Source organism: Podarcis cretensis (genome assembly GCF_951804945.1).
Source record: "Podarcis cretensis genome assembly, chromosome: 16".
NCBI classification, from domain to species: Eukaryota; Metazoa; Chordata; class Lepidosauria; order Squamata; family Lacertidae; genus Podarcis; species Podarcis cretensis.
Genome location: NC_137186.1, coordinates 8736603 through 8763737, shown reverse-complemented (window position 1 = coordinate 8763737; position 27135 = coordinate 8736603). Strand labels below are relative to the sequence as shown.

Sequence of the window (27135 nt, the reverse complement as noted above, 5' to 3'; positions counted from 1 at the left end):
TTTGATTCCAGCTGCGTTGCCCCACAGTGCCATCTAGTGCGCTCTTCGGAGAGCGAGCACGTTTTCCGTGGCTGGAAGAGCCAGGGGGCTGTAAATCATTGCTTTCTGCCTGCTGGTTCTTGCCTAGACAGTCTTTACCTAGTAGTTCATTTTGTTTGTCTTCTGCAATGCCTTACCTGACACGGATTCCTGACAACCCTCATCTTAGGCTTAACACACACACAGGGTCAAGTTTCTAGCCCACTTGAAGGCTTCCCTCTCCTTCCTTGGTCTTTGAGTGTGATGTTCCATGCCAAAAGAAGTCCAAATTCTGTGCTCAGAGGGACTTTGCACTTGCAACAGTCTCTCCTGCCTCCCATTTGTTGGGCACATTTGGAATTTATGTTGGCAAGGAGGAAAGAGGAATGGGATGTAGCAAAACTCTGGGCAAGATTGTGTTTCTTGGCCTGTGACTGCCTAGTGGCATCTCGCATACAGAGTTGGGCGCCCCGAGTGGTCCAGCAGTTAAGCAAGTACTTAGCCCTTACGATGGTAGAGTTGCTGGACTTTCGGTCTGACCGAACAGATGTCTTCTTATCTCCTTACGAGAGAAGTTTTGAAGATTTAGCAGGAGGACCTGTGGCTTCCAAAGGGCTGCTGCCGGTCAGAGTGGACAATACTGGGTTCAGTAGGAACACACGATGCTGCCATTTGTCTCCGAGGCGAAATACAGGGAGCCGTACAGATGGCTGGGATGCCGTCTTCATCGCTCTTGAAAGAGAATTGGACAAATCCATGGAGGAGGCTGAGACTGTCAGTGGCTGCTGGCCACAATGGCTGTGTTCTCCACTGTCAGAGGCAATACGCCTCTGAACTCCAGTTGCTGGGAATTACAAGAGGGTGTGGCCTGGGGAGAGGGGGTGTGGCTAAGGAGGGCGTGAAGCAAGGCCAGCCAGGGGCGTGGCTTGGGGAGAGTTGCTGCATTAGAGCCTGGGATTCCCCAGCCCTGCCTTAAAGAACGTCACCTTCCCAGTTTCTCCTGCGGCTTGTACTGGGCTGTGGGGGATTGATAGGGGGAGAGCCTGGGACATTTCAAGGAGGGGAAGGCTGCTCCTCAAAAGCTGAATGCCCCCACATGGGGGGCTTTGTGCCGCAGCAGAAAAGGCCCTACCCAAAGTCCCAGGCCCTCATTGGCAGTGTTGCTCAGGGGTTGACGACGAACGAGGAAACAGGCCCATTCCCCCAGTGTTTCTTAAACTTGGGTCCACAGCTGTTGTTGGACTACCACTCCCATCATCCATAGCTAGCAGGACTAGTGGTCAGGGATGATGGGAGTTGTAGTCCAACAGCAGCCGGGGACCCAAGTTTGAGAAGCACTGACTGCTCTAGGGGCTGGGTCCTGGCCTGGGAATTTCGAGGATTGAGGGGGAAACTCAACTGAGGTCGGCAGAATGGAAAGCGAGGTTTTAATTAAGCAGCATAGTTGTGGTTTTTTTTTAAAATGTGAAACCAAAACCCTCCCGCTTTGGCTGCTTTAATTGGGAGCAGAAGGTGTTGTTGCTCAAGCATCCGGATCGGGGGGGTGAGCCAAGCCCACCACGTCGCGCGTTGGCCCTTTCCGGCACTCGGTGGCATAACGAGCCCTGAGCTGCCTCTGGAGCACCCTTAAACCTTTCCTCTGCGTCACCTGCCAGATCAATTACTCCCGAGCTCAGGCTGGAGGGCAGCGTCATGCACAGACCCCCTGACATTGGCTGCCCCCTCCTTTGCCACTCCTGCCCTTTCGCTGCTGCTGCTGTTGTGCTGCACATCCAGTAAATAGACCGGAAGCCCTTTTGCCCCGCAAAGACCTTCCTCTTTGAGATATTTTAAAAAGCATAACTAAAACAGATCTCTGCTTAGTAGCCTTGCTAGGGTCAGGATGGGGGGAGGGCAGGATGATCTGACCATGTAGTTGTTGTTTAGTCGTGTCCGACTCTTCGTGACCCCCTGGACCAGAGCACGCCAGGCTCTCCTGTCTTCCACTGCCTCCCGCACTTTGGTCAAACTCATGCTGGTGGCTTTGAGAACACTGTCCAACCATCTCGTCCTCTGTCACCCCTTCTCCTTGTGCCCTCCATCTTTGCCAACATCAGGGTCTTTTCCAGGGAGTCTTCTCTTCTCATGAGGTGGCCAAAGTATTGGAGCCTCAGCTTCAGGATCTGTCCTTCCAGTGAGCGCTCAGGGCTGGTTTCCTTCAGAATGCATCGGTTTGATCTTCTTGCAGATCTGACCATGGAGGGCATCAAAGCCTCCCCTCTCCCTCCACCCCCCAGTCTGAAATCTTAATTCAGGCTTCCTCCCAGGTTCTTAAGATTTGCCACCTTCAGCAACCAAATACCCGTTGCTGGAAACTGCAGAAGGGGAAGAGGGCTCTTGTGATCGGATCCTGCTTGTGGGTTTTCTGCAGGCATTTGCTTAGCCTCCGTCAAAACAGGACACTGGGCAAAATGATCCAGCAGAGCTCTTTATATTCGTTCAGAACAGAACCTCCATGTCCTAAGGCAGTCTACCTCTCAATGCTCGATGCTGGAGACAAACAACAGGGCTCTTGCCTGGGGGCCTTCCTGGGAGAATCTGACGGGCTGCTGTGAGAACAGGATGCCGGGCCTGATCCTGCGGGGCTACTTGTACATGTTCTCAACGCCCACACTGGTTCTGAGCAGTCGGAAGGGCCGGCGTTTGCACCGGGTTGTGGCGTGGAACTAAATTCTCCCTTCTTTGCAGGGAGTGGGTTCTGAAGAGTGCCATGCTGATTGCCATGTCCGTGTACACCTACCTCCGCCTGATCGTCGACCACCATGGCTCGCCTCCCCTGCACGCCCTAAGGCAGAAGGAGGTGGAATTCTGCATCTCCCTGCTCCGCGACCGGGTAAGGGAATCTGGGAAGTGTTTAGCTGCCTGAAGGCGTGTGGGCGGGCGCCATCTCGGAGGAAGGCACTTGAGGGACAAGTGACAGCCACTTTCCAGACAGCCTCCTTTGTCGCCGCAGACACACTCGGCCCCCACTCTCCTTGTCTTCTCTGTGGGGGCCGACTTCGAAACAACGCAGCCCATTGTGACTCCCACCCGGATGAGCTTCTCTCTTCGCGTTTTGTGCCTTTGCTGCTTGTTCCTCTTAAGGAGCTGAAAGCCCAACCAATCAGGGATCACACATTAAAATGCACTTAACAGAAGAGTGAAGCTGGGCTAGGGAGAACTGCAGCCCTTCAAATCTTGCGGGCCTTCAACACCAAGCAGCCCCGGCCAGCATAGCCGATGGTCAGGGGTGATGGGATTTGGAGTTGAGCGACATCTGAAGGGCCATGGGTTCCTGTGCTAGTCCAAACCCCTGCCCGCAGCAACCCAGGTGACCCAGTACAACAAAATCCCTGTTGAGCTCTGGTTCCAGCAACATCTGGAGGGGCTGCAGGTTTCCCACCCTTGTTTTTACAACCCTTGCAGGAAAGTCGAGCGGGAAGGAATAGTTTCATGCTTTGCCGTAGAGTTGTGGGGCAGCTGCAGGAAAGGCCCTGCAGTCGGGGAGAGCAAGTTATGCTCACATATTGCCAGAAGCACAGCCAGGAATCTGATCTGACTCTCCAGTGCTGCTAGCAATAGTAGTAGCGCACATGATTGCACCCCTGTTGCTGTTGGCCATTGAATGCAATTGCACCCCTATTGATGGCGGCCCGTGAATGTGATCGCGCCCCTGTTGCTGGCAGCCATAGATCCCGATTACCGTTTGCGATGGTGTTGACGGCCAGAGTTAGAAAAGACGCAGCCTTGGCCACTGAGCTTTGAGAAGTCCACCTTTTGAGTCTCCCTCCCAGGTCGTGATCGAGGGTCAGGCTCAGAATTTATAGCGCTGCCTGTTTGTTTGTACAACAGCAACCATTTCTTTTTTTAAATTTATTTTATCTTTTTAATGCGGCAGCCGACCTTGCTTGTCACCCTGCCTCCTTGGAACCTGCTATCTTCAAAGGGGGGCAAGACCATCTGCCCGAGGAAAGGCCTTTTCAGCCGACGGGTGGGATGAATCATCTTTTTTTTGGGCTTTGCCAGGGTTTTCGGAACTGAACGTTCCCCAAAGCGCACACTCTGTCCGTATCCCTGTGCCTGAGAACAATAATGACTCTCCCCCCCCCCTTCTCCTCCCTCTTCCTCCCTACCCCAAGTTTATGGATTGCCTTATGATTGGCCGAGATCTGGTGAGGCTCCTGCAGAACGTTGCTAGGATACCGGAGTTCGAACAGCTCTGGAAGGACATTATCCACAACCCACAGGTGCTGAGCCCCCAGTTCACAGGTAGGTGATGAAGTTCCGGAACATTATGGACTAGCTCCTTCCAGAGGCTGAGTGCTTTTTTTAAAATTTTCCTGTTATTTGTCAACAGTGAGTTGAATCCAATGTCAGTCCTGCTTGTGGTAGTCCCTTTGAAACAGATGAGCATGATTAGCTCAGGTCCGGTGGGTCTACTCCTGAGTAGAACGTAGTTGGGTCCAACCCGGTGTATCTGTGCCGCCCCGTAACCAAAGTTCTCTGCTGCCCACTGTGCCTTGTTCTGGAAAAGGAGCCCCTACTAGTTTAGAGGGGTTAGCAAATTTATGTATTTGTTTCACAAAATTTATGTACCACTTGATTGTAAGGGGGGGGGGGACAATGACCCTCAAAGAGGTTTTGAAAAAGAGTAAGGAGGAAGGGACGCAGGTGGCGCTGTGGGTTAAACCACAGAGCCTAGGACTTGCTGATCAGAAGGTTGGGGGTTCGAATCCCCGCGACAGGGTGAGCTCCCGTTGCTCGGTCCCTGCTCCTGCCAACCTAGCAGTTTGAAAGCACATTGAAGTACAAGTAAATAAATAGGTACCGCTCTGGTGGGAAGGTAAACGGCGTTTCCGTGTGTTGCTCTGGTTCACCAGAAGGGGATTAGTCATGCTGGCCACATGACCCGGAAGCTGTATGCCGGCTCCCTCGGCCAATAAAGCGAGATGAGCGCCGCAACCCCAGAGTCGGCCACAACTGGACCTAACGGTCAGGGGTCCCTTTACCTTTAAGGAGGAAGAAGCTGACAGGCAGTGCCACCCCCTGGAGAATCACAGAAATGTAGAGCTGGAAGGGAACCAAAATTTCATTCTGTCCAACCCCCCCCCCCCTCAAGCAGGAATCACAGCTGAAGCATCCCTGCCTCCAGGATGGGAGCTGGCAGTGAGGCCTAGTGGGTTGGCCTCACCTGCGCAGGGGACATACAGCTTTTTGGTCTGGCAGATCAGAGTTCAGTGCATCTTTGCTGCACTTCGAAGAGAAGATTCCTCCACCCAAGAGAGAGAGAAGGCAATTTAGGCTGCTCCTCCCTTCCGCCTCCCGTGGCTGTGGAGAACTTCTTAATCATCGCCCCAAGGGCCATCAGTTACCTCTAGCAACCATCCGCCCCTGGCTGCCTTTTGGCCTGATTCCAGGCAAATTAAGATGCAAAGCCCTTAGCAGCACTCTCTGAATTGCGCCTCTGGGGGGCTTCTTGGAAGGGCCATATTCAAGACATTCTAGAAGGGGTCGACCCGTGGGAGATCTCACTCCGCGTTCCTCCCGACGGGTAGTTTTTGTTTCTTTCTCCACGGGAAGCGTTTTAACTAAGCAAGTTTTCTAAAGGGGAGGCGGCCGTCCTTCATCCAAGGAGCTCCTTCCCACATGGCCCTCTGTCGACAAGTGGAATGGTTTCAATACCGCCGGTTCGGCTTTGAAGCACGCAGAACTTTCCCCTGCTCTTGACAGCCCTCCGGATGGGGTGGGAGGCCCACGGCAAGTCTTGACGGAAACGTGGTGTTCCCTTGGACCGGGAGAATTGGGTTTGCAGATTTTGTCACTAACGTGTCGGCTCAGGTCAGCTCCCACTGTTTTATGTATTGAGCCAGGTGGGAAATGGAGGTGAGCGAAAGACCCTCATACGAAGGCGAGCGAGGAGAGAACCATGCATAAAACGATGCACACTGAGGAGACAGTGGATAGGGATAGATTTTTCCGCCTTCCCATCCCATCCATTGGGGTCATCCAAGGAAACTGGTTGAAAATTCAGGATAGACGAAAGGAATAATAATAATGATAAATTTTATTTATGCCCCTCCCTCCCCAGCCAAGACCGGGCTCAGGGCGGCTAACAACCAATAATAAAAACAAGTTGATTAAAATACAATTTAAAAACAAGATTAAAATACAGCATTAAAACATTAGGATGCAGCCTCTTCACAGGAGGAGAAAGGAAAAAGAAAGAGGGGGAGGGAATCAAACTGATTCTAAGCCAAAGGCCAGGTGGAACAACTCTGTCTTACAGGAAAGCGTTGGCACAAAGTTAAACTGTGGAATTTGCAACGTTAAACCTGGTTTAGTGACGGCCACCAACTTTGATGTCTTTAAAAGACAAAGCTCACGGACGATGAAGCGATCGACGGCTGCTAGACATGATGACTATAGTGGAACTGTTGGGAGCCTCTGAAGACCAGTCGCTGGGGATCACAAGTGGCTGACCACTGTGGAAACAAGAGGCTGGCTGGATCAGCCTTTGGTCTGATCCTGCGGGGCTCTTCTTATGAGCTTATGACCTGTGTTCTGGGCCTGATCCTTGCGTGTAAAGATGCGTCCCTCGCTGTACGAGACGCCTGCTGATTTAGTAGCTTTTGTGGCTGGCAGTGTGCCGTAAATCTAATTTTCCTTTTCTTTCTTTCTCTCTCTCTCTCTCTCCCCACTCCCCACTCCCCTTTCCTGCCTTCCCCAACGCAGGCGTTTTGCAACTCTTGCAGTCTCGGACTTCGCGCAAGTTCCTGGCTTGCCGCCTCACGCCCGACATGGAGACCAAGCTGCTCTTCATGACATCCCGGGTAACACCTTTTTTTTGTTGTCGGTTGCACTTTTGGGTATGCAGGCCTCCCAGAACAGTTTACAACAACCCATTATTATTAATATTTAACACTTACAGAGCAGGGGAAGATCTCAAAAGGGCACCGTAGCGCCCATGGGTGCCACTCTGTCAACCCCTGGCCTTATGTGGTTACCACGAATTCCGTCCCCTCTTATTTCCCTTCGCATCTTCACCCCAACTGAGTTCAGAGGAGTATAGCTCAGTTCTGGAGCACCTCTTTTGCAAACAGAGAGTCTCAGATTCAAATCCCTGGCATCTGTGGTTAAAAGGGGTTTAGGCAGCAGGCGAGGTGGAAGCCAGTTCGAGTAGATAAACAGTAGGCTAAATGGGCTAATGGTCTGAGTCAGTATATGGCAGCTTCCTAAAGGCTGCTAATCATCTGCTTCCCCATCTACAGTGTGATAGGAATTTTATGGTCTTAGATATATGGTAATGTTCATAAGTGTACCAACCAAGGACATACATAGATCAGCACAGGAAGGCCAACCTGGAACCATTTTGATTCCTAAACTGACCAAATCTTTTCTCTGCAAGGTCAAAATGGAAAACCCTCCCCATTGTCTTTTCCTTCACAAATCCTGTCTTAAGGGTATGTCTGTGTTTGAATAGGGTGTGAGCCTGTGACCTGGCTCAGGAACTAAGTATTTATCATTACAAAAGACTGGCCAGGCTACCCAGGAAATCCAATCAAATAACCTGCCAGACAGGAGATAAACAACAACAGGAGAAAAACAATATTAAAATTTCTGTTTTAGACCGCCTTTTCTGTGATGTAGGTGTGATGTATCTGAGGGGTGGTCTTAGGTTACACCCCTTCTGTGATGTATGTATGGTGTTCTGGGGGTGGTCTTGATCTACAGGGTGGCAATTTCAAAAGTTGCACACCATTTTTCTGGGTCCCTCCTCTCTCCTGCAAGTGAGGGGAGCACCCTGTTGCAACAGTTCAATAAAGGCCAAGCCTACAGGCTGCTGTTTTGCTCCAAGTTATCCTGGTTGGTGTCTTTGTTTTTGTCCAAGGGAGCCCTCGGATTTTTCCGTTAACAACAGACACCAAAGGCAGTTCTGCTGTCGCCTTCACACCGACCAACCAAAAACGGTTGTTTCCAAGCACTGCAGAGAACAAAACAGTGCCGGACATACACTGTTTTTCCAGGGAATAGCTGCAAAATTCCATTTTCCAATAGGCTGTGTGGTTTTTTTAAAAAATAAAAAATCAAATTCAAACTTTGTGCAAGTTTCTAGCCCTCGTGGCTGGGAACTATTCATGGAATTGTGTGGATTATGCCTGGTGAAAAACCAGGAAACGTAGAAGGATGCCTGAATTAAGAGTTCAGGCGTTGATGAGGGGGGCCACTAGGTGGCGCATCGGAAGATGGCTGACAATAACATCTCTCCGACCCACACGAGGTAATTTGGAGGCTATGATGGGGGTAATTAGCCTCCTTAACCCCCCCAGGATTATGGGGGGGACGGCCCTTGCCTGCTGTGCCCTATACCACCCCCGAATTTGTGGGGGTGGGGGCACTAGGCACAAAGCCCTCCTGTGGGATTTTCGGCACTCCTCAACGCCGTCCCCGATTTGCGCCACTGGTTGCAATGATCTTTAAAAGAAATAATTTGGACATGATTAATTGCACATACATCAAGGAAAAAGGGGAGTAAATACTGCTGACAGAAGAGGTCTCTGATAACAAGACAACAATAAAATACGAGAAGAACGTCAAGATACGGTAATGACTGAGGGGGGAGGGGGGGAAAAACCTGCCTCTACCTTTTTATGTGATTTAACAAGAATCCCCCTCCCCTAATGAGTCAGAAATTAAGGACTTAAGCTGTGGATTTAAGGCTGTGTGGAGATAAACTTTCGATCCAAAGCAATGTTTCAAGATGAAGCTGGAAAGCTAAGAGTTTTGGAGTGACGCAGTCAGGAAAAAATGCCGTTCGCCATTTTGTGAGGCATTGTGGGAGCTCTTGGGTCTGGGAGGAGAAAGAGAGAAATAGAGTTGTTTACATATCGTGAATCAACTCCTCGGTGGGACTTAAGAGCGACAAATGCCAAAATTTACGATGGATAAAGTGATGTTATCTACGAAGGAGATATATGGAAACCATCTGGACTTAGTGAAGGAACGGGAAATCCACACAGGATTATTACACTTGCTATCGGCTTAAGGAGACTAACAGAAGAGATCGTAAAGGAAAAAGAGAAACTATACGAACAAGATATGATGTGGCAACACCAAGATAAGACCGGATAGAATTATGAACTTTGTTTGGACTGATTGGGACTGATTTGGACATTAACGCAGTAATAAGAAGATAATCTGAATTCCCCTTTGGATCTTCAAGTATGGGTTCCCCCAACAAAATTTAAAAAATTGGCTTTGTAATTTGGAATTTATATGATGTGATTTAATTTGATGTGATTGGCCAGTTAATAAAAATTATTAAAAAAAAAAAAGAGAGAGTTCAGGCGTTGATGGGCCCAATGGCATGGCACCTTCCGACCTCCCTCTCTCCCTCTCTCCCTCTCTTCCCTCCAGGTGCGCTTTGGCCAGCAGAAACGCTACCAAGACTGGTTCCAGCGGCAGTACCTCTCCACCCCGGACAGCCAGTCCCTGCGCTGCGACCTCATCCGCTACATCTGCGGGGTGGTCCACCCGTCCAACGAGGTGCTGAGCTCCGACATCCTCCCTCGCTGGGCCATCATTGGCTGGCTGCTCACCACCTGCACGGTAAGGAGGCTCACTGGGAACGAGAGCGCAGACAACACCGGAGGGGTTCCTCCCAGGTTTTTCAAGCAGAGCTCCGTCGAACCGGAAGAGCTGCATGTGGGTGTTTGTGAACATTCTGCATCGCCCAGAGAGCACCTGTTGGCTGCCTTGCTGTTCCCAGCATCCTGTTCCCACAGGGGCCACCCACGTAGCCCTAGTGGGAAACCCCCAAGCCACCAACCTAGACGTCTCCGAAAGACGATTAGACAAATTCGTGGAGGGAAGGGCTCTTGATGACTATTGACTATGCTCTGCCCTCCACAGTTAGAGACAACAGCACTTCTGAATATCAGTAGCTGGAAACGACAGGTGGAAAGAGCTGCTCTTAAGCTTGAATCTTGCTTGCATGTTTCCCATCGCGCCATCCACTTGGCCACTGTGAGAACAGGGTGCTGGACTAGATGGGCCCTTTTGGGCCTGATCCTGCAAGGCTGGGTTGCCCCAGCCACTCTGGGAGACTTCCAACACATATAAAAAACAGAATAAAACCCCAGACATTAAAAACTTCCCGATACAGAGCTGCCTTCAGATGTCTTCTCAAAGTTGTATAGGTGTTTATTTCCTGGACATCTGATGGGAGGGCATTCCAAAGGGAGGGTGCCACTACCGAGAAGGCCCTCTGCCTGGTTCCCTGTAACCTCACTTCTCGCAGTGAGGGAACCGCCAGAAAGCCCTCAGAGCCTTCTGAACGATGGTGGTGGAGACGCTCCTTCAGGTATACAGGGCCGAGGCCATTGGTAGCCTTAACAGTGGCAAGAATAGACCTAGTGCTACTCAGAGTAGACCCATTGAAATTAATGGACCTGCTTAGCTTAGGCCTATTGAATTTAATGGATCTACTCTGATTAAAATGTGATTAGCTACAATCCAACACCGCTATTTTTTCTAAAACCACATTCATTACTCGAACACCAACCCCTCCTAGCTTTTCTTCAGAATCTCATTCCTCAAGGTGCTCTGGCCGTGATGCCCCAGGAATCGTTTCTGGATCCTACTGCTAGTTTCTATAATCTCCCTGTTCTTTTGAAATGAGGTTTGTGTCTGGGAAGCCAAGAACAACACCGTCGAGACCAGCTGCTGCAAAAAAATATATGTGGTGATAATAATCACAGCAATAATAGATTTCCAAGAAATTCAAGAGTGGGTATTTTTAGCTCTCCAAATCCAACCTGTGTTATTTATTTCCTTTAACGCAGCAGAGATGTCTAACCTGGGCCTAGCACCTTACAAGGGCTGCATTGCTACCTGCGATGGCATCCAGTTGCAAATGCATCTGTGCCCTCACCTGAACGAGCCAGTTTCCATTCAGGGTACACCAGGAAAGCCCTTCTGGGTCAGACCAGAGGCCCACCTAGTCCAGCCTCCTGCTCTCACTGCAGCAAGCCAAGTGCCAAATGCAATATTTTCCAGTTAACTAGGTGCTGTGGAAGGGACGCGGGTGGCACTGTGGGTTAAACCACAGAGCCTAGGACTTGCCGATCAGAAGGTCGGCGGTTTGAATCCCCGCGACGGGGTGAGCTCCCGTTGCTCAGTCCCTGCTCCTGCCAACCTAGCAGATCAAAAGCACGTCAAAGTGCAAGTAGATAAATAGGTACCGCTCCGGCGGGAAGGTGAACGGCGTTTCCGTGTCCTGCTCTGGTTCGCCAGAAGCGGCTTAGTCATGCTGGCCACATGACCTGGAAGCTGTACGCCGGCTCCCTCGGCCAATAAAGCGAGATGAGCGCCGCAACCCCAGAGTCGGTCACGACTGGACCTAATGGGTAGGGGTCCCTTTACTTTTACCTAAGTGCTGTGGACCCCCCTACTTTTGAAAACGTTGATATCTCTGCGGTAGTTTTCGTTACGTCGACGGTGCCGCCGTACCCTTCAACATTTCCCAGAGTAAAACCGGGACATGCGTCTTCCGGGCCTCGCTCCCGCACAAATCACATGACCCGCACGAGAGCACAGTGCATTTGGGGGCGCCACGATCTCATTTTTGGGGGAGCCCCCCAAAGACAGGATGTCCCAGACAGTTGATGGGTGTGTGTTGCCCCTGTGGTCCGTGGACCACCAGTTCGAAAGCACTGCCCCAATGGGAAGCTCACCAGCGGAATCGAACGCAAGGATGCATTTCCTTTCGGTGGTTTCCCGCAGCCGGCATTCATGGCCACAACACCGCCTCTGGCGGTGGAGGTAGAAGATAGCCATCGTGGCCTGTAGCCCTTGGCAGTGTTGCCCTCCATGAAGCCGTCCAAGTTGGTAGCCATTGCCGCCTCCTGCGGGCGAGGGCGGCGGGGAGAGACGTGGCCATCACCTGGTTCTGCCGGTGGCAGATCTGTTGTCTTGTCCCCTCTTGTTCGCTCGCTCGCTCTCACACACGCACACATTAACATTCCCAGCCCCTCTGACTCTGCCGCTTAATTGCCACTGGCTTCCCAGCTAATTAAGGTCTGCAGCCTGGCTTGACTCGCCGACAACGCAGACCACATTTCATTTGCCTGATGGTTATTGGAAGGGACGGAGGCGAGGCAGCTAATGAACAAAGGGAATTAAAAGCTGGGGCTTTGGAACGGCCTCTCTAAACAAGTTTGGCAGGGCGCTGCTTCTAGGGGAGAGGCGAAGACCGCCCAGAGTGGCATGGCGCAACCCAGTCAGATGGGCGGGGTACAAATAATAAAATTATTATTATTATTAAGGGTTTTTTTCTTGAACCCCCCTTGCAAACCTGTAGAGCTGCGGGGGTTTGTAGAAGGAAGGGAAGGGTCTTGTTTTCCTGCATAAGGCATTTCCTCCTTTCCTTAACGGGAGGATAGATATCCCTAATAAACTGCCTCTCTCCCAGGGAAATTAGCGGGTGGGTTTCCTGCTATGTTTATGAGCAGGTTGCCGTTTCTGAGGCTTTGAAATAAGGTTCCCCTCTTCCAAATCAAATCAAATTGGCTGCCGACTTTGGCTGTAGCCTCTTGACCTCGGCCACTCGCTCGAGTCACTTGATGACAATTTAGCCGCAGAAACCTCATGCTCTCTGCTGTTGCAGTCCTGTTCGAGGACACCTGGCACACTGCCCCTCTGCTCTGGATTGCCATCGCAGACTGTTTGAGCAGAGTGCACTTTGGCAGCCCTGCTACAGGAGAGCTTGCCGATATTCCATTTCGCAGATCTGGAACCTGAAACTGAGAAGTCGCAGGTGCTAGTTTACAGCTGCCCAGCGTGCCTGGAGCCCAGCAAGGATTTACTCGCCAGGCCCATGTTCCCTCGGAAGTCCAGTGGTCAAGCCACTGAGCTGCCTGGAAGGGGCTCCATGGCTCCATCTGTGGGGCGTTGCATGACCTTAGAAGGTTCTTAACGATTGGGGACCAGAAAGCCACAAGGGTCGGCTAACCCCTCATGTCCCCAGCCGATCTCTGAGGTTGGGTCGTCGTTATTGGCCCCGTACACGGCTCTGATCTGCTGTGTGCTTAGTATTGTGGTCCCACTTGGATGAAACTCCCTTGTAGCTTAGGTCAGGCCGTTCCCCTCTCTCTGTTGAACTTCTGACGCCTACTAAACACTTTAAAATTCTTGGTACAGTGGTACATCAGGTTGAGTACTTAATTCGTTCCGGAGGTCCGTTCTTAACCTGAAACTGTTCTTAACCTGAAGCACCACTTTAGCTAATGGGGCCTCCTGCTGCTGCTGCGCCACCGGAGCATAATTTCTGTTCTCATCCTGAAGCAAAGTTCTTAACCTGAAGCGCTATTTCTGGGTTAGCGGATTCTATAACTTGAAGCGTTTGTAACCTGAAGCGTATGTAACCTGAGGTACCACTGTACTTTGGTAAACCACTTGGAAACCATTGTGGTTAAGTGGTATATCAGTTGTTTAAATAAAAATAAATAGATTTAGTCACCAGGCAGAGATGTTCTGTGTGATAGTTTTGAATCTTTCCAGCCCTTACAGGCCTCACTCCTGTCCAGTTTTTGGGGATGAGGCTGCCCTTGATTCCTGCCAACTCTGGTTTTTCTGTGGAAAGCAGCCCAGTTTGCTCAAGAGTAGATTTTTTTTCCCTTGGAAACAAAAGACTCACTTATATGTGAATAGCCACCTTTCACAGTGCCGTTCGGAGGTGTGTGTCTCCCTTCCTCCAACTCTTATTCCTTCCTGCACTGTTTATTTTACTTCTTCTATTCGGTCGCTTCCCCCCATCCATTGATCCTCTGAGCGGCTTAACAAAACTTCAATAAAACTTATGAGAAATAAATAAATTAGAACAATACCATCCGTAGAAATAACCACATTAAAAAAAGTATGAAAAATCGACAGCACAAGCAATGCAGGATCCAGGATCTGTCTGAGATCATGTGAATGTGTGTGTGTGATGTCATGATGCCACCATGCCTGACGCAATGACATCATCAGACATCGCCTGATGCATTCCCTTGAGCATTGAGTCAGACTCGGCGACACAGTGTCCTCGCCGAGGGCATTTTAAATAAGTAAACCTCTTTCCCAACATTGCCGGAAAGGAGAGGGGCTTGTTTTGGCACCACTCATGAAAACTATTAAACCCTTTGAGCATTTTTTTACTTTCACAAACTCTGAAGGTAACTCCGGTGTGGTTTCCCGAGGCCCAGGCTCTGCCGTCTTGGTGGCTGCCCTCAAGGCAACTGGGGCTTAGCTCAGCTGGCAATTGGAGAAGGGTGAATAAGCGGCTGCACATCCTTGTTCCGCAGCAGCATCACTTATCCTGAAACAGAAACAAGCCCTGTGGGATGTGTGCAAGTGTTGTCCCTGCATCTCCAATAACTAACCGTAAAGTTGGCAAAAATGTACAAAAATCCATCTAAGTTATGCTGGAAATGTAAGGATAGCAAAACAACAAACCTATGGTTACGTGAAACATACTCAATAAACACACAAGACGTCAGCGGCTGTACTTCCGTTGAGATCTACAATTGATACAATGAACAGTATACCATATTTATTCAAAAGTACAGCCGGTTATGTCTTGTGTGTTTATTGGAAATGTAAGGATATGTGGTGGTCATGTAAAGGGCTTCTGGGAAATGATATATAATGAATTGAAAAAAGATAACGTTTACTAAAAAAACCAGAAGCTTTTTAACTAGGCTTAACAGGAGAAGAAATCCCAAGAGACCGAAACACTGTTCTTAATCCAAGTCGTTCATAAACTAAGCTATTCTTAAACTAAGGTGCCACTGTATATGCAAGAAAAGAGGGTAAAATATGGAAACCAGTGGGGGTGGGGGGAAGTGTGAGGGGTTTGTATAATCCCAGTCCTGTATACATGAAAAATGTTTGGAGTGTATGGAAATAATGTGAATATAAAAAGCTGAAAGGGGAAACAAAAGAACTAACCGTCTAGCTCTGCAGCCTTTAGCGCTGGCCATAGAGGGGGAATTTAATTTCTGGGACCCAGGATTGCTCCCTCAGGCCCTCCACACTGTGCAGCTGATCTGGCAGGCTCAGACGAAACAGGTGTCGCAGTTGTCTTCATAGTCTCTCTTTTCCACCCCTTCCAGTCCAACGTTGCTGCCTCCAACGCCAAGCTGGCCTTGTTCTACGACTGGCTATTCTTCAACCCCGAGAAGGACAGCATCATGAACATCGGTACAGAGAAGTCCTTTCCTTTCTCTCTTCCTTGCGGCTGCTTGTGTCCCTTCTCTCTCACACAACTAGGTTCCTGCCTCTTTCCAGCCCAATCTAGAACGGGAAGGTTGTTGCAAGTGGCTTCCAAGGGATGCGTAGCAAATGTTGTCACCTTCTCTAAATTATCATTATCAACATCATCCTTAAAAACAGCTATTATTATTATTATTATTATTATTATTATTATTATTATTTTATTAGGTATTTGTCTCTTTTTCCATAGGAAGCCACCCAAAACAACTTAAAAAGCCAAACATGACCCCCATCCCATCTGTGCTGTACATTTGAAGCGCTATGGTACCATGTTAACAACCATGACTCCCTCCCCCTGCAAAGAATCCTGGGAATTGTAGTTTAAGGGTGCTGAGTATTGGTAGCAGACATGCACCCCGTTCCCCTACAGTTCCCAGAGGTGCCTGGGAAGAGGGATTGATTGTTAATCCGCTCTGGGAATTGTAGCTCCGGGAAGGGCATATACCATACTTTTCTGTCTATAAGACGAGGTTTCCCCCCATTAAAATAATGTTCAAAAATTGAGGTCGTCTTATACATAGGTAGTTCAGAGTGGGGACGGGTGATTGTCAGTGGTGGTTTTTCTGGTGATTGGAGGCTGCAATTGGCTGTTGCGGCAATTGGGCAGGTGATTGGCGGCAGACGATTTTTGGCTTTTGCTACATGTGCTAGTGGCAGCATTGGCCAGGCGGGTGAGCAATCTCCCCCGCCCCCAAAAAAGCTCAATCTCCGCACATTTTCTTAATTTTGAGTCCCCCCCCCAAAAAAAATAGGGGGCGTCTTATACATGGGGGCATCTTATACACAGAAAAGTACGGTACTTGCTTATCTAGTTCACTACAGTGGTGCCTCGCAAGATGAAATTAATCCGTTCCGCGAGTCTCTTCGTCTTGCGGTTTTTTCGTCTTGTGAAGCACGGCTATTAACGGCTTAGCGGCTTAGCGGCTTTAAGAAAAAGGAAACAAACTCGCAAGAACTCGCAAGATGTTTCGTCTTGCGAAGCAAGCCCATAGGGAAATTCGTCTTGCGGAACGACTCAAAAAACGGAAAACTCTTTCGTCTAGCGAGTTTTTCGTCTTGCGAGGCATTCGTCTTGCGGGGCACCACTGTATTTTCATTCCATGTTGAAACTGATTATGTTTACCCTGTGCCCTAAATATTGACGTGAGCAAAACCGCCAGCCCTTTGTGCTTCTAATACAGGCAGCGGTGTTCAGAAAAGAATTAAGCCTTTATATTTGACTCCTCAAATGTAACGCCGGCTGTTCTTTTCCTTTGCAGAGCCAGCCATCCTAGTCATGCACCATTCCATGAAACCTCACCCGGCCATCACCGCCACTCTGCTGGACTTCATGTGTCGGGTAAGCCTTCACCCACCCCACCCCAGGACATCTGATGGTAGTCAAGGTGATGTGTGGTCCACCCTTGGCCTCATTTCAAAGTCAGATCCCTAGTAGAGTAAAGCAGTGGCCTCCTGATTGGACTACATTTCCCATCAGCCCCAGCCAGCATGGCGAATGGTCAGGGGTGATGGGAGTTGTAGTCCAGCAACACCTGGCAGGCCACAGGTCCCCCATTAAAGCACCCACAGAGGCAGCCAATGTGTCTCCATTATATATTTTCTCTCTTGCTGACGATGCTTCTCTTTTATCCTATCCTAATATTTGTTCATCCCGGAGAACAGGGAACCAGGCAGAGGGCCTTCTCGGTAGTGGCACCCTCCCTGCGGAACGCCCTCCCTTCAGATGTCAAGGAGATAAACAACTATACGACTTTGAGAAGACATCTGAAGGCAGCCCTACGGATGGCATATCAATTTATTGTTGTTGTTGCTATTCTGTCCATCTGACTGGGTTGCTCCAGCCACTCCGGGCAGCTTCCAGCAGAATATAAAAAGCACAGCAAAACATCAGACGTTAAAAGCTTCCCGATACAGGGCTGCCTTCAGATGTCTTCTAAAAGTCAGATAGTTGTTTATTTCCTTGACATCTGATGGGAGGGCGTTCCACAGGACGGGCGCTACTACTACCTACTGCCTGGTTGCCTGTACCTTCGCTTCTCTCAGGCAGGGAACCACCAGAAGTCCCTCAGAGCTGGACCTCAGTGTGCAGGCTGAACAATGGGTGAGGAGACTCCCCTTCAGGTATACAGGGCCGTTGAGGACTTTAAATTCCAGCACCAACACTCTGAATTGCACTCAGAAATGTACTGGGAGCCAATGTACGCCTTTCAGGACCCGTGTTACATGGTCCCAGTGGCCACTCCCAGTCACCAGTCTTTGGCCTTTGAGATTTGTGCTGCCTTTGTGACACCACTTCGGTCGTCCATGATTCTACATGCAATCTTTGCTTTGCTTCATTGTTTTAATCAATGGCTGCTAGCCGTGATAGCTGTGCTCTGCCTGCACGGTCAGAGGGAGTGATGCTTTTGAAATAGCAGCAACTGGAAATCCAAGGAGGGGAGAGTTGTTCTTTTGCTCAGGTTCCTGCGTGACGGTTTCTCATCTGGTTGGCGAACGTGAGAACAGGATGCTGGACTAGTTGGGCACCTGGTCTGGGTTCTTCATACGTTCTTTTTTTTTTATAATAATTTTTATTAGTTTTCCAATTTTAAAACAAAACAACCACAACAACATAAAAACATCGACAAATACAAACAAGCACACAAATATAGGTTCTTAACCTCATTTTCATAAGCCTCCTTTCTCGGACTTCCCCATACCTCACCCTTTTTACATCCTTATTTTACAATTTTTTAGCAACCATTTTAGCCAATTAAATTTAAATTTGTTATCTTTCTCAATTTTACCTTAAATCATCAAACATTTTCGGCTGTAATTCTGCATCTTCCTTCCCCTTGACATTTTAACACTCATCAATATTGTAACAGTTCTTAAGATAAGCTTTGAATTTCTTCCAATCTTCCTCCACCGTCTCTTTCTCTTGGTCGCGGATTCTGCCAGTCATTTCTGCCAATCCCATAAAGTCAATCACTTTCGTCTGCCATTCTTCCAGTGTGGGGAGTTCTTGTGTCTTCCAATACTTTGCTAGAAGGATCCTTGCTGCTGTAGTGGCGTACATAAAAAAAGTCCTATCCTTCCTTGACACCAATTGGCCGACCATGCCCAAGAGAAATGCCCAAGAGAAATGTACTTATGAAAAGTACATTTGAGTACCTTCTTAATTTCATTATAGATCATTTCCCAAAAGGCTTTAATCTTTGGGCAGGTCCACCAAAGGTGAAAGAAGGTACCTTCAGTCTCATTACATTTCCAACATTTATTATTGGGCAAATGATAAATCTTTGCAAGTTTGACTGGGGTCATGTACCACCTGTAAATCATTTTCATAATATTTTCTCTTAGAGCATTACATGCCGTGAATTTAATACCGGTGGTCCATAACTGTTCCCAGTCAACAAACATAATGTCATGACCAATGTCCTGTGCCCATTTAATCATGGCTGATTTAACTGTCTCATCTATTGTATTCCACTTCAGCAACAAATTGTACATTCTTGATACATTCTTAGTATTGGGTTCTAACAATTCTGTTTCCAATTTCGATTTCTCCACCTGGAAGCCAATTTTCCTGTCTTGTTTAAAAGTTTCCATTATTTGGTAATAATGAAGCCAATCTCGCACCTTGGGCTTCAATTTCTCAAAACTCTGTAATTTAAATTCACCACTTTCCTGTTCTAAGATTTCAGAATATTTCGGCCATTTGGATTCCATGTTAAGTTTCTTCACCTCCTTAGCCTCCATAGGTGATAACCACCTAGGAGTTTTATTTTCCAACAAATCCTTGTACCGAATCCAAACATTATATAATGCTTTCCTAACAATATGGTTTTTGAAACCCTTGTGAACTTTAACCTTGTCATACCATAAATATGCATGCCAACCAAACCTATTATCAAATCCTTCCAAATCCAGAATATCTGCATTCTCAAGAAGTAGCCAATCTTTCAACCAGCAGAAAGCTGCCGATTCATAGTACAGTCTCAAATCCGGCAGGGCAAACCCCCCTCTTTCTTTTGCATCAGTAAGTATCTTAAATTTTATTCTGGGCTTTTTGCCCTGCCAGATAAATTTAGATATATCTTTCTGCCACTTCTTGAAACTCTTCATACGTTCTTTACTGGGGAGGTTGTAAAAAATCTCGTAAATAAAATGAATTTTTTTCTCTCCTTCTTTTCAGATCATTCCTAATTTTTACCCCACGTTGGAGGCCCACGTGCGGCAAGGAGTCTTCAACTCCCTCACCCACATCGTGGAGAAGCGAGTCCTGGCGTAAGGAGACGGCCAGTTTTCTGAGCTATTGGCACAGACATGAGACCCCAATCTCCCTGCCAGTCCTCAAGCCACCAGTTCCCTCCAGAGGCTGACTGCTTCTGTCACCAAGGAACCTTAGGTTTCCAATGGGCCAGGGTTCCAGCTGCTCCCTGCCTAACTTAATTAGCCCCTGTGGATAGCTCAGTTGGTAGAGCATGAGATTCCTGATCTTGGGGGCCGTGGGTTCAAGCCCCACGTTGGGCAAAATATTCCTGATTCATAGCGGGTTGGACTTGATGACCCCTGTGGTCCCTTTCGGTTCCATGATTCTAATGTTTTGCTGCGTTTATTTCTGGCAGGTGGATTTGATTTAAATCAAATCAATTTAAATCACTAGTCAGTAAGACTTCATTTAAATCTTCTTTTTTTACCGAAAGACATACCTGCTGGTATAATCTTAATATTTACAACCAGATGAAGGTTTCATTTTTCCAGAGTAGTTTTTACAGTTACCGTATTTTTTGCTCTATAAGACTCACTTTTCCCCTACTAAAAAGTAAAGGGAAATGTGTGTGCGTCTTATGGAGCGAATGAAGGCTGCGCAGCTATCACAGAAGCCAGAACAGCAAGAGGGATTGCTGCTTTCACTGCGCGGCGATCCCTCTTGCTGTTCTGGCTTGAGATTCAGAATATTTGTTTTCTTGTTTTCCTCCTCCAAAAACTAGGTGCGTCTTGTGGTCTGGTGCGTCTTATAGAGCGAAAAATACGGTATATCAGAAATTACTGATTTGCTTATACTATTAGAAATACATAGATAATTATGAAATTATTGTGGGGTTTAATAAGTTAACTGTTTATATTTGGACAGCTTTTCTGCTGTACTTCATTTCCTTAATAACAATTTGAACAATTTATGGAACTAAAACAGTAACATTATAGCATATGTATCCATGTTTGTTAACTGATGTGGTTAAACATTTTTTTAAAAAAAAACCAACTTAGACGGAGTTGCAGCACACATGAAAAACAAATCCTTATTTCCTGATGAATAGCCTTTGGACTATAACTTAAATAGAAAACTGTCTTTAGAAACATTTTTTCCTCCAAAAGCATTTTATTTTAAATATCCAATTTAAATTAAAAAAAATTGTTTTAAATTTTAAAAAATGGGTTTTTTGGGGGTTGTTTTTTTTAAAAAAATCATTGATTTTTATTCACCCTGATTCCTGGGCTCCTTTGGTTGGAAAGGTGGGATATGAACGTAATAAATAAAGCATTGCATGTTTCTTCACCACTATCACTCTCCGTTTTTTGCAGGCACCTGGCTCCACTTTTTGACAACCCAAAGCTGGATAAAGAGCTCCGGGCCATGCTGAGAGAGAAATTTCCAGAGTTCTGCAGTTCCCCTTCGCCTCCCGTCGAAGGTAGAATTGAGGCAGACAGGTGGAGGGGGTTGAATTATACGACACCTTCAGGGCTGCCTCAGCATAGCCTATCAGCATCCTAAGGAATTACTAAGAAAGGCAGTCCGTCAGGGATGCAGAACCCGACTGCCAACAGCCGGCATGCCCAGTGTCTGGGGGATGATGGGAGTTGTAGTCCAGCAACATCCGGTAGGCGTTGAGTTCCCCGGCCAATCAGGGATCATGTATTAGATGTCGTGACTGAAAGTTCCGGGCAGGAGCTATGTGGCTCTGTTGAAGCAAAAGCATGTTGCACTAACCCAGGGGTCAGCGAACTTTTTCAGCAGGGGGCCGATCCACCGTCCCTCAGAGCATGTGGTGGGCCGGACTATATTTTGAAAATAGTGAACGAATTCCTATGCCCCACAAATAATCCAGAGATGCATTTTAAATAAAAGGACACATTCTACTCATGTAAAAATATGCTGATTTCCGGACCATCCGCTGGCCGGATTTAGAAGGTGATTGGGCCGGATCCGGCCCCAGGACTTTAGTTTGCCTATCCATGCACTAATCCATAGTTTGTTTTAAAACTGTGGCTTAACTATCAACATCTCTCCCACCTCACTTGTGGTCTTGTGGTGAGCCCAGAGCAGTAGCCCAGGAATAGGCCAAGAACAAACCTCAGTTTATTTCTGGCTTACAACTTCCTTATTTGGCCAACGCAAATCAACCACGTTCCGGATTCACACGACAATACGAGCCATTTAATGCCAGGCCATGCTGCTTACAATACCCATGGGTGCGAAGGAAAGCCGTCCAGGGGTGGCCCATTCCTGATGAAGGGTAAAACCACCTGCCAAACAGCTGAGAGTTGGGGGGCAGCTTAAGGACAGAACAAATAGATTCATGGCACCTGTTCTTTGTGGTCTACGGTCCCTGTTTCATTGTGCTGACCTTTAAGGCCCTAAACGGCCTCAGTCCAGTATACCTGAAGGAGCGTCTTCATCCATCCCCATCGTTCTACCCGGACTCTGAGGTCCAGTGCCCAGGGCCTTCTGGCGGTTCCCTTGCTGTGAGAAGCCAAGTTACAGGGAACCAGGCAGAGGGCCTTCTCGGTAGTGGCGCCCGCCCTGTGGAACGCCCTCCCACCAGATGTCAAAGAGAAAAATAACTACCAAACTTTTGGAAGACGTCTGAAGGCAGCAGTGTTTAGGGAAGCTTTAAATGTTTAATAGGTTATTGTATTTTAGTGTTTGTTGGAAGCCGCCCAGAGTGGCTGGGGAAACCCAGCCAGATGGGCGAGGTATAAATTATTATTATTATTATTATTTATTATTAATTTGATGCACAATCTTGGAGGGCTGCTGCCAGCCTGAGTAGACAGCACTGGACTAGGTGGAGCAGTGGTGTGGCTCAGAATTGGGCAAGTGCCTCTGAAAATTACATTGAAGTCGGGGCTGGGGGGAGGGCAGCTTTCCATAGGAGAAGCTGACTTATACTAGGTCTGGCCTTTGGTCCATTCTAGCTCATACTGTCAACACTGACCGGCAGCAGCTCTCCGGGAATTTGAGCGGGATAATTCCTAGTCCTTCCTGGAGATGCCGGGTATTGAACCGGGGACCTTCTGTGTGCAAAGCAGACGCTCTACCACTAAACGAAAGCCTTGCAGCGTGGAACAGGACAAAACAGCTTCTGGGAAGCCAGCATTCCTTGCCCCACTCTCAGCCACTTCTCTTTGCGTTCCTCCTAGCAGTGAAAATTGAGGAGCCGGTTTCCATGGAGATGGACAATCACATGTCCGACAAAGATGACAGTTGCTACGACAACGCAGAGGCCGCCTTCAGCGACGACGAAGAAGACTTGAACAGCAAAGGTGAGGAAGTCTTCAGCAAAAGTTGCCCTGCGTCCGCACAACTTTCTTGCTCCCTGGGACGCAGTTGTGTGGTCCATGTGGAAAGGTTCTTGCAAATGCAACAGAGGAGGAGCCGCCACGCTCACACACGGTCTTGTTTTTCAAGGAGTCTGTTTCCAGCCAACTGTGGCCCTGGGCAAACACAAGAACAACAGCAACAATGGTTTCTGCAAACTATAGTTTGGGTCTTAACCTAAATGTTGAATGAATCCCTGGTTTAAGATTCCAAACCACGCCTGTTCCCCAGCGGGCATGTTTAGGGCAGAGAGAGAGGAAAAGAAGCCTTATCTAAACCATGGTTTGCTCTGCGCAACACTCAACCATGGTTAACACAAACCAGGGCATAGGCCAAAGCCATTTGAGAGCATCGTTTTCATCCACTCCTTAACCATGGTTTAGGTGTTCAGAAAGAAATGCATAACCACGGCTAAAGAGGACAAACCTGGTTGAGCGGTTTGCTCTCTCGCATTTTGTGCTGGCTTGCTTGGTGACTCTTGTCTGCGGTTTCTGAGAGGTCTTTTGTGCCTTTCAAGTCCGGCCCCACATATGTGGGGAGGGGTTGTTGTACCAGCAAGAACTGAAGTCTAAGATCTAAGCCCAAAACATTGAGAATGTCTGGCTTCCTTTTGAATGTGTTCTCCCGCTATCCCACTGACAGAATGAGGGCATTCCTTGTTTGGGGTTCGACTCCTTGAATATGCAGGGAGGCAGGATAAGTGCATCAGAAAAGTCTGGCTGTGGGATCAGACCAAACACTTACCTGGTCCAGCATCCTATTGTCACAGGGGCCAACCTCTGGGAATCCCGCAAGCAAATATCCCTGCGGAATCCGCCTTTCTGGTTAAGCGAGGCTTAATGTTTCTCGTGTGTATTTCTGTGGCCTCGTTGTCTCTGAACCCGGCTTGGCGTTCCTCCCTCCCTCGCAGGGAAAAAGCGGGAGTTCCGGTTCCACCCGATCAAAGAGGCCATCGTAGAAGAGCCGGTGGACATCACGCCTTTCCTGGACCAGTTGGACGAGACCCTCAAGGACAAAGTCCTCGTGCTGCAGAAGGGGAGGTCAGTACAGAGGCTGTGGGTCTGAGGAGCATGTGGTTACGTAGGGCAGAGTTGTGGGCAGACACCCAAAAACAGAAGACGAGTCTGCTGGATCCGGCCAGCAGCCCAGCCAGCCCAGCACCCTGCTTTTCCTGTCATGGACCAGATCTCTCAATGGGAAGCCCACCTGTGTTTCCCAGAGACTGGTATCTGTGTCCCCTCCTGATGCAGCTGGACTTCAACTCTCAGCAGCCAGCAGAGGCTGCGGTCAGAGGTGATGATGGATGTTGAGGTTCCCTTTCCCAGGTCTAGGGCTTTTTCTCTTAACTCACTAATCAGCTTCCTGTATTTTTCGCTCTCTAAGACGCACCCGAACATAAGACGCACCTAGTTTTAGAGGAGGAGAACAAGAAAAAAAAATATTCTCTCCCTTTCTGCACAGTGCCTCCCCAGTAAAGCGGGAGGAGAAAGGGAAGTGGCTCCGTTTCTCCTGCCGCTTTGCTGAAGGGGCGCTGCGCAGCTTTCCCTCTCTGGGCAGTGCCTCTTCAGCAAAGCTTCAGCAAAAGCAACACAAAGCCTCCTGAGCGCGGCGGGAGGAGCGCAGCAATAGGCTTTGCGTGGCTATCGCTGAAGCCAGGAGAGCGAGAGGGATCGGAGCACACTGATTCCTCTCACTCTCCTGGCTTCAGCGATAGCTGCGCAGCCTGCATTCGCCCCATAAGATGCACACACATTTCCCCTTACTTTTTAGGAGGGGAAAAGTGCATTTTATAGAGCGAAAAATACGGTATATTGAGAGCGTGTGACTTGCCCGAGCGAGCGTTTGGTGACAAAACATGAATTTTTGAACCCTAAACTGCAGTGCCTCTCTGTCCCTCCCTGTTCCTTTTAAAGCTTATCGCCCTCCCTACATGACCACCGAACAGTCCCGCCCCCAAACTTCATTCCTTCCTGCCCTCTCCATCATTTTGTGCGGGAACAAGCCTTCTCCAGCTGGGCCTCTTGGGTGCCATTTCTAGCCTTGATGTGACTTCCCAGTCACTAGTGATGGAATCACATAATTATAGAGTTGGAAGAGACCCCGGGTCATCTAGTCCAGTGTTTCCCAACCTTGGGTCTCCAGCTGTTTTTGCACTACAACTCCCATCATCCCTAGCTAGCAAGACCAGTGGTCAGGGATGATGGGAACTGTAGTCCAAAAGCAGCTGGAGACCCAGGGTTGGGAAACACTGATTTCTAGTCCAACCCCCTGCAGTGCAGGAATCTCAGCTAAAGCATCCACGACAGACGGCCACCCAACCTCTGCTTATAAAACCCCCCCAAGGAAGGAGAGTCCACAACCTCCCGAGGGAGACCATTCCACTGTCAAACAGCTTATTGTCAGTCCTGGGCATGTATTACTGCTGTTTGTTACTAGGACTCCCATAGCATTAAAAGGTAAAGGTAAAGGTACCCCTGCCCGTACGGGCCAGTCTTGACAGACTCTGGGGTTGTGCGCCCATCTCACTTAAGAGGCCAGGGGCCAGCGCTGTCCGGAGACACTTCCGGGTCACGTGGCCAGCGTGACATCGCTGCTCTGGCGAGCCAGAGCTGCACACGGAAACGCCGTTTACCTTCCCGCTGGTAAGCGGTCCCTATTTATCTACTTGCACCCGGAGGTGCTTTCGAACTGCTAGGTTGGCAGGCGCTGGGACCGAGCAGCGGGAGCGCACCCCGCCGCAGGGATTCGAACCGCCGACCTTTCGATCGGCAAGCCCTAGGCGCTGAGGCTTTAACCCACAGCGCCACCTGCATCCCATAGCATTAGTCAGCGTTAAAGGCAGGCTCTCTGTGTCAACCCTTTCCTCCCGTGCCCTCACGACAACCCTGCGGAGTTGGCTGCTCGGGGAAGCAGCTTTCCTAAGACCACCAAGGCAGGCTGTGTGTGTGTGTGTGTGTGTGTGTGTGTGTAATTGTCTCAGCCATGTTTCCCTTCCCTCTCCCCACAAGACCTGGGACCTCCCAGTTTTCTCCTTCCCAGAGTGCCATTCGTAGATATTGCTCAAGAAGGATGAGTGCAGAATCAGTCCGCCCTCTCCTTGGAATCGGGCGGCACACAGCTGGGATTTTGGAGCAGGAGGCTTTTGGCCCTGCACTTCCCATTAATTTTGCATGTCATGACTAAGTGCATTTAATAGGTTTGTTTTCCGCAGAGTCTGCAGGATGCATATTTGTGTTTTTTGGGATTTTTTCTCCTTTCTTTATGGCTGGGTGGGAGGAGGGAGACCCGTGGCAAAGGGGCGGGGCGCGGGGGCGGGGAGAGACTTGGCTGCTTGCAGGGAGACGTTGGGCCAGATCCCTGCCATTTGCCAATCTCTCCATGCTGCTATGTGCTTCCCGTAGAGATAATTTCACTCCTCAGAATTTTTGGGATAGCAAAACTCCCCCGCCCCTCTGGGATCTCTGGTTCGAGAGACCCGTTGCTTGACTGCTGGTCTTGATTAGCGTCGGACCCATTGCAAATGACGAGGCTTCAAGTGAAGACAGAGAGGTCCCATGGATTCTAGTGTGTCTGCTTTTAATCCTGGCTCCCACCAGTTGCATTTACGCCCTTGCTTTTTAGCCCAAACTGGTTGCAATTAAAATCCACATTAAGGTACAATATAATTAGTCCTCTGCTCGTTTCTGTGTGGCAGGTGGGGCAGTTTCTTCTGGCCCCTGGCCCTGCTGGTGATGCAGTCTTATCTTCGAGGCTCTCGACTTTCGTATTAAAAAATAAATTATAAGTGTTGCCTCCTTTATGGGTTCACAGAGGAGCTTTTAAAGTGTGTGGGCAACTTCCTGCATATGAGATCACCTTGCTCATGCGCTCTCAAGGCTACCCTCACAGGCGCAATTGCTGGAAACTTTACTGTTTAATGCTCCCTCCAAGGAAATATGCCTGGCAACATCATTACAGGGCTTTGGGTGCCTGGCTCAGGCATTCCTGTTTCCCCCTGGCATTTGGCCCTTCTTGCTGGATCGTAGCTTTGTGTGAATCTGCTGCAGTGTTCATTTTTTCAGAGGGGCAGGATTTATCCTTCTTTCATCCTGTTCTTAGATTTCGTTTCATTTCACTTTTAATTTGTATGGCACCTTTCTATACTGCTGTTCACAAGCCGGTTTACAAGCTGAAGAAAATGACAAAACAGATGTGCCTGATAACCT

The 27135-nt window shown here is 48.7% G+C and overlaps 1 protein-coding gene across 2 annotated transcripts in view; it reads left to right on the top strand.

Annotated features, from left to right (window-relative positions):
* The window catches only part of INTS3 (integrator complex subunit 3), a 94503-nt gene that overhangs the window by 32390 nt on the left and 34978 nt on the right, over positions 1–27135 (top strand). The window contains exons 7-16 of one of the 2 annotated variants that reach the window (XM_079957958.1): positions 2746–2890; positions 4176–4305; positions 6769–6866; positions 9451–9642; positions 15186–15273; positions 16605–16684; positions 19523–19614; positions 20914–21020; positions 22756–22875; positions 23841–23970. In XM_079957958.1, coding sequence (XP_079814084.1) covers positions 2746–2890; positions 4176–4305; positions 6769–6866; positions 9451–9642; positions 15186–15273; positions 16605–16684; positions 19523–19614; positions 20914–21020; positions 22756–22875; positions 23841–23970 — 1182 coding nt within the window. Of the gene's footprint in view, positions 1–2745; positions 2891–4175; positions 4306–6768; positions 6867–9450; positions 9643–15185; positions 15274–16604; positions 16685–19522; positions 19615–20913; positions 21021–22752; positions 22876–23840; positions 23971–27135 lie in introns of both variants that reach the window. The other variant, XM_079957957.1, reaches the window with a different exon arrangement.